The 7,671-nt window shown below is 46.8% G+C and overlaps 1 protein-coding gene across 1 annotated transcript in view; it reads left to right on the top strand.

Annotated features, from left to right (window-relative positions):
- Positions 1-6,623: 6,623 nt before the first annotated feature.
- Positions 6,624-7,671, top strand: part of ZNF395 (zinc finger protein 395) — a 49,075-nt gene continuing 48,027 nt past the window's right edge. The window contains exons 1-2 of the mRNA XM_005900070.3: positions 6,624-6,816; positions 7,110-7,210. Of these exons, the coding sequence (XP_005900132.1) occupies positions 7,173-7,210 (38 nt within the window). The 5' untranslated portion in view covers positions 6,624-6,816; positions 7,110-7,172. The remainder of the gene's footprint in view (positions 6,817-7,109; positions 7,211-7,671) is intronic.

Genomic DNA, 7,671 nt, shown 5'->3' with positions numbered 1-7,671 from the left:
GCCAAATGGAGAAGGGCTCCCAGTGAGACTGAGAGTAGTTCCAACAGTATTAATGTTGGTTGAGTTGACTGAACTGCTTTTTTCACCACGTGGTATTTTCCTGTACTTGGTCTGCTTCAGAGTGAGAGCCATGCCTAGATAATCTTAAGCCTATGCAGAATTTTTTTGCTTGGCCTCTCATTCCTCTGGTCTCAGTTACTTAGCATCTCCCCTGGGGCACAGTGGAGAATGAAGCCAGACTTGGTCCACCCCCAAATCGGTACTGTTCTGGATTTTATCTTCCTGCCCTCAACAGTGAGATAAACAGACTTTTAATCCTCATTTTTTATGTACTCACTAGAAAGCAGACAGGGTTGTTCCAGAGTGGATTTCCTGTGTCATAGAAATCACAGAAGCATAAAAGGGAAAACCAGATGTGCACAGAGAGCCTGCCTGGGCTTACACATTCTTTCATACCCAGAGTCACAGGGCTTTCTGGTCTGTGTTCCCAAAGCCAGCTCATTTCTTCCCCGCTTTGAATATGTACTCCTGCTCATATTCCTAGTTTCAGAGTTGGGAAGAGATAAGCAGGGATCTGGGTGTTTATGGACTGGGTGTGTCTGTGGGTAGCTTCACACATGCGGGGGCTTGTTTGCTCAAAAATATGGCTGTGCAGGGGTTTCCCAGGTGGCTCAGTGGTAAAGAACACATCTGTCAATGTGGGAGACGCAAGAGACATGATTTGATCCCTGGGTTGGGAAGACCCCTGGAGAAGGAAATGACAACCCACTCCAGTATTCTGGTCTGGAGAATCCCATGGACAGAGGAGCCTGGTGGGCTACAGTCCATGGAGTCACAAAGAGTTGGACACGGCTCAGCTACTCAACAACAACGTGGCTGTGTAGCTCTAAGCAACTACTCCAGGTGTATCCTTAAACTTTGAACAGCCTACTTGCAACCTATCAATCCTTTCTGTTCAATGAAATACAAAGCCCAGCTTCTCCAGGAAAGCCTTACAAATTGGGTAGATTAGAGAGAAGATGTCAATTGCCACAGGCCTCCCTACAAGTGACTTTCTCTTTAGAGTTCCTAAGTCTTATACATTTTAACCTGAAAAGCTTAAAATAGGAGTTTTTGTCACTAGGAAACATTGTGACATTTTCTCAACCAAAAGAAAAGGATCAAGTCTGCTATAGTCGCAAAATCGGCAGTATTACCCTTTTCATTTGAAACTCATAGCTAGTTTGAGGTTGAGGTATGGAAGCCCAGTTTCAAACTGTGTAGCATAGAGGTAACAGAGGTCCCTGGTCTAAGTGGGTGAGAAGCAGGGTGGCAGAGCAGTTGAGCAGCTGGTATCCTGATGGTATATAGCTGGTATTCCCAAGAGACTCAGTTCAGGTCAGTCACTCAGTCGTGTCCGGCTCTTTGCAACCCCATGGACTGCAGCACACCAGGCCTTCCTGTCCATCACCAACTCCTGGAGTTGACTCAAACTTAAGTCCATTGAGTCAGTGATGCCATCCAGCCATCTCATCTCTGTTGTCCCCTTCTCCTCTTGTCCTCAATCTTTCCCAGCATCAGGGTCTTTTCAAATGAGTCAGATTAAAGTAGTGAATACCTGTCCTTGATTCATGATTCTTTGTTTCTTTTTTTAAACAAATCATTTATTTATTTGTCTTATTTTTGGTTGTGCTGGCTCTTCGTTGCTGCACTTGGACTTTCTCTAGTTGTGGTGAGCAGGGGCTACTCTCTAGTTGCTGAGCATGGGCTTCTCATTGTGGTGAGTGCTCTTGTTGCAAAGCACAGGCTCTAGGGTGCACAGCTTCAGTAGTTCTGGCACAGGGTCTCATTAGCTGTGGCTCTCAGGCCCTGGAGCATGCAGACTTCAGTGATTGCAGCATGCAGGCTCAGCAGCTGCAGCTTGAGAGCTTTAGAGCACAGGCTCAGTAGTTGTGACTCATGGGCTTAACTGCTCCTCAGTATGTGGAATCTTCTCGGATGTGGCTTAACTGCTCCTCAGTATGTGGAATCTTCTCGGATGTGGATTAACTGCTCCTCAGTATGTGGAATCTTCTCGGATCACGGATCAAACCTATGTCCCCTGCACTGGCAGACGGATTCTTTACCACTGTGCCACCAGGGAGGTCCTGTGATTATCTCCTGAATGCCTACAATATGATGGACACTGTTCTAGAAGCTGGGGACACATAAACAAAACGACAGTCTCTACTATCCTTGAACTTACAGTCGATGAATGGAGACAGCCTGTCAGGTGGTGATAAGTGCTAAGGAGGAAAATAAAGCTAGGCCAAGGGATGGTTGGGTGGTGCTACTTTAGATAGGTGAGGGAGGGAATGTCTTTCCCATTAGAATGCTTTTGAGTAGGGACCTGAGTCAAGTGACAGAGCTGCTCATGTGGATACCTGGAGGAAGATCTGTCCAGCCCAAAGGAATAGCTTTGAAAAGGCTGAGTTGGAAGTGGGTCTCATGAAGGGCAAGGGGGCTAGTGTGGCTGGCATTGGGAGAGCCAGGGAAGAGTGGTAGGTTTTGGGGCCAGAGTGTTGACTGGAGACCTTGTAGTGAGGGAAGTGGGAAGCAGTTGAAGGTTCTGAGCAGAATAGTAATATGATTGGACTTAGGTTTTCAAAGGATCACTTTGGCTGCTGTGGTGTTGAGTAGAGTGTAGAGAGGCAACCAAAAAAGCAAGGAGAGGACTTCCCTGGTGGTCCAGTGGTTGGGGATCTGCCTGCCAGTGTGGATAGGAGTCTATTTTGGAAATCCAACTCAGGGAGATGGTGGTCCAGCTAGGGAAAGAGGGCTGGAAATGGGGAAATGTAATTGATTCTGGATATATTTCAGCGATTTTCTGGTGCGTTTGATGTGGAGTATAAGAAAATAAAAGGAGTTAAGGATTAAAGAAAGGACTCCAAGGTTTTGCTTTTCTCTTTGTTTCCTGAGCAACTACAAGGATGGAATTGCCACTTACTGGAATGAGGAGAAGCCAATTGGGAGGGAAATTAGAAGTCTGACTTTGGACATGGACCTTTGAGATACTATTTGACATCCAAGTGGAGGTGTCAAGTAGATCACTGGTGTTCACGAAGCCACGTTAAGTATCAAATGGGCTCTGGTGGAACCCCAAAACTGAGTTCATTCTATAGGCTGCATCCTGTTCCAAATATTAATAAATGGTTAGAAAGTCTTCACCAGTCCTGACATCTTCTGGGCATCTGAGGCATGCTTCCAACTAGGAATTGCCTGGACTATGGATGGAAAAGCTCTAGTCACTCCCCAAAGTTCAACAAGCAACTCATTATTCACCAGTGTTTATCAGGTGCCCACCTCATGCCAGGTACTCTGCCAAATGCTGGGTGTTGCATGGAGACAAGACACACTCCTTGTCTGCATAGAATGTTCGGTACTTTAAAAAAATATATTTTAATTTATTTGGCTGTGCTGGGTCTTAGTTACGGTACATGGAACCTTCAATCTTTGTTGCAGCATGCGAACCCTTAGTCATGGCATGTGGGATCTAGTTCCCTGACCAGGGATCAACCTCAGGCTCCCTGCATTGGGAACATGGAGTCTTAGCCGCTGCCAGAGAAGTCCCTAGAATGTTCAGACTTATGGGAGATTAGGACAAGGGAATGGAGATTTCGGAATGATGCAGTGTTGAGGGTAAGGTGGGGTGAGTAGAGGTGCCACTGGACTTAAAGGAAAGGCAGGTAATCCAGCCTTGGGGAGGCCAGAGAAAGTGCTATCTAAGCTGACTCCTGAAGAATGGGCAGGAATAGTAAGATAAAGAGATGAGAGAGATGGACGGAGAGTATTCGAGGTGGAGAAAACAGCTTGGGTCAAGCAAGGAGAAAGTCTCTTCTGGCAAAGGACAGAAGTTCAGTTTAGTGTGTATAGAGTGCAGAGTGAAGGGGGTGGAGGCAGAGAGAGGCAAGTAGTGGCTGGAGAACTAATTAAGAGCCCTACCAGGAAGGATCTTAATGAGCAACGCTGGGACTTTATTATAAAAGCTACAGGAAGCCTTTGAGGAGTCTGGAGCAGAAGAAAGAGGCTGGTGTAAAAGCATGGACTGGAGGGAGGCAAGCCTGGAAACAGTCATCAGGTGATGGGAGACGGTGGCAATTTCAGATTCACCCTGAAAATCTCCTATGAATGTGTACATATAATATGAGAAATAAGAGACAAGTCCTAAGTCTGCTTTGCTGAACCTCAGTTTAATGAGTGGTAAAGAATCCATTTGTCAATGCAGGAGACTTGGGTTTGATCCCTGGGTCAGAAAGATCCCCTGGAGGAGGAAATGGCAACCCACTCCAGTATTCTTGACTGGGAAATCCCATGGACAGAGGAGCCTGGTGGGCTTACAGTTCATGGGGTCACAAAGAGTAGGACATGAATGAGCACAAAGCACAGCTCTAACAGCTCTGAGAAGCTAATGACTTTGAAGGGGAGGAGGTACCAGATGACTACTTTTTTTTTAATGTTTGCTTGTTGTATTTGTTTAGTTTTGACTGCACTGGGTCTTTGTTGCTGTGAGTGGCTTTTCTCTAGTTGTGGTGAGTGGGACTACTCTCCAGTTGCGGTGCTTGGGCTTCTCATTGTGGTGGCTTCTGATGTAGAGTACAGGCCGTAGACCAGAGTTCAGTAGTTGTGGTGCTTGGGCTTAGTTGCCCCAAGGCATGTGGAAATGTCCCAGACCAGGTTCAAGGAATTAAACCATGTCCCCTGTATTGGCAGGTGGGTTCTGAACCACTGGAGCAGCAGGGAAGTCCCCAGGTGCCTACATTTTCATAGCGGGCCAAGCTGTGGGAGAAAGCAGGGTGAAGGGCAGTTCTCGGATGGGACAGCCTCCAGGGAGGGTAAGCTCTACTTTGGGGGTACTGCTGGTGGTTGGGGTTAGGGGAGGAAGCCAAGATTGGAAACCAACCAGTATAATCTTTCTAAGCACATCCTGCTTTGTGTCTGGTGTGCTATGGGGTGTGTTCAGGACAGGGCCAGGAGACCGAGTGCTGGCTATGTGTTTGGGAACGGATGTTTGTGAGGGAAAGTTCAGAGTCTGTATTAATGTGCAAAACTCTGGAATGCATACTGACAAGTACATACCTGCAGTCAAAGGGGATATTCATTCAATATATGCAGTAAGAGAGCACATGCCTTTGGACGGCCTGTCTCAAACAGAACAAGCTCTGGGTTCTGTGCAAATTTAGAGACCGGTGGCTCACACTGCACACAGCAGGCACTGACATAGCTGTCAAATGAATGATTGTTTCCGTTTTATTAAAATTCAATCATTTTCAGAAATATATAGGTTGGGTTACAAGTTTGAACTGGATGTTTTAAGAAAAATAAACTCATAGCCAGGCACCGAAATCCCTTTACAAAGGGTAGCAGTTTAAAAAGACTGGAATAGAATTTACCTGGAGTGCTATCTGGTGTCAAAAGTGTTTACTATTTTCATTTCATTCAACAAACATTGGCAGAACACCTCAGCCAGGGAGCACCTGGTGTTGCTGGACTCAGTTTCCTCACTACCTTGGTCTGGGTGCTGCAATTAAAGCTTAATTATATGCTATCTTGTATTGTTCCTTAATTATTGCCAGTGCATTCATTTACTTCCAACTAGGCTGGCTGTCCCTTGGGGGCAGGGACTATTTTATAAATGTCAGGATCGGTGAGGGACTTGGCAGAGAGGTGAATCTACAAAAGTCAGTAAGCACCTATGGTTTGAAGAGGAATGGAAACAGAACCGAAAGCTATTCATGAACTGTGTGTGTGTGCTAAGTTGCTTCATGTCCAACTCTGTGTGACCCTATGAACTGTAGCCCGCCAGGCTCCTCTATCCAAGGGATTCTCCAGGCAAGAATACTGGAGTGGGTTGCCCTGCCCTCCTTTAGGGGATCTTCCTGACCCAGGAATCGAACCTGAGTCTCCTACATTAGTAGGCGGGTTCTTTACCACAGGGCCACCTGGGAAGTGCATTCGTGAACTGTAGTAATACATAATACATCATAAGATACCTTACTAATAAGGGTGCACACATTGGTTGTTCATGAAGTAGACTATTCCTTTAATAATAAAAAGTAAAATTCAAATCTGCATTTTCCCATTAAGGGGATGTTTTGCATACTCATATCATTGCTGCGATCCCCCAAATGCTTTGCTTTCTGTTCTTCTTTTGAACAAAAAAGAATGTTTCCTTGAGGATAAGAAGGAAAAGGGGGAACCAGTCTTTGGTGAATTGTTTGATGGCCGAATTAGCCTATAGCAGGATTTTTCAACAGTGTCAGTATTGACAATTCAGACCAGGTAATTCTTTGTGGTGTGGGGCCATCCTGTGCCTTCCAGGACGTTTAGCAGTAGCATTGCCCTATACCTGTTTAGATGCTGGGAGCACCACTACCCCCAGTTGTGACGATCAAAAATACTTCCAGACAGTGCCAAAATGTCTCTTGGGGGCAAAAGTCACCCCTAGTTGAGCACTGATATCCTTTAGGGACTTTGGAGTTTTTTAAAGGAGATTTTTCTTATGTTAACAAATGGTGGACCATGAGGGAAGGGAAAGAATATTTAAATGTGTTTCTTTGGTGTGACCTAGGCACTGTACCCATGTTTTTTATTTCATCTTACAGATAAAGAAACTGAGGTTCAGATAGAGAAAAGACCCTGCTGAAAAGCATAAAACTAGTTCGACAGTAAAATCAGGATTGCAAACCAGGCTTGTCTGACTGCAAAGCCTGCAGTCCTGTCCTGCACACTCCCCACCGTCTCACTGCAAGAAAAACAGTACACTTCAAATTGAAGGTGAACTGACTGCAAACTCAACAAGTAAGTCCAAAAATATTTAAAAACTTTTGGGGGGAGGGGATTGGTTTCTTCTATCCTTTAAATTTATTTGAATATGAATCTATATGCCCACGCATACAGGCACTAGGGCCCTTCACTACCGTTGTGGCTCTTGGTCTTATCTCTGAAAAACACAGAGCAACACAATGGAACAGCTTCAATTCTCCTCGTTACAAATTACACAAAAGCCAGAGCCTAACGGTGCCAAAAGCAACTGGTATTGTTTACATAAGGGCTGAAAGCTAATAGTTAACTTTCTCTCCTGCTAATTCCAGAAACAGTAAATAACGCCTCACTTTACAACTACAAACGAGTGAGCTCGAGTAAAATGTCATAAAATGGAGAAGAAAACATTAAAGCAAAGGAAGATGGAAAGGTTGGTTGCAACCCTCACTCCCTCCGGCCTTTCGTTCTCGCTCGGCGGGCCGGGGCTGCGCGGCCTGGGTCTCCATTGCCCCCGCCCAGCGTCCGTCGGCGGCGCTCGGAGCCTGCTGGCGGCCTTTCCCGCCTTGGGGCGAGCTCGGCCTGTCTCGGTGAAGCCGGTCCCAGAGCTCGGCTGGGAAAAACAACAGCGAGAAACTTTGGCTCGGTTGGCGGTTCAAGTGAAAACAGGCAAACGCTCAAGTTTGGTTCGGGGCTGCAGCCGCCGGGTCGGATTTGGGGGTGGTGGTGGGGGGAAGCGGGGGCGTCACCACTCGGTCAGGTTCAAGTGCGCATGTGCGCGAGGAGTCGCTCGGGCACTTATTGAGCGCCCACTGTCTACTGGCGGCCGGGGTGTGCACGCCGGGCGCGCGGCGGGGGTGTCGGGGCGGGGGCGGCGCGGGGGCGGCGCGGGCG

Source organism: Bos mutus, chromosome 8, assembly GCF_027580195.1.
Source record: "Bos mutus isolate GX-2022 chromosome 8, NWIPB_WYAK_1.1, whole genome shotgun sequence".
Taxonomy (NCBI): Eukaryota; Metazoa; Chordata; class Mammalia; order Artiodactyla; family Bovidae; genus Bos; species Bos mutus.
Note: the sequence above shows the minus strand (reverse complement) of the source record. Positions and strands in the feature narration are given on the sequence as shown.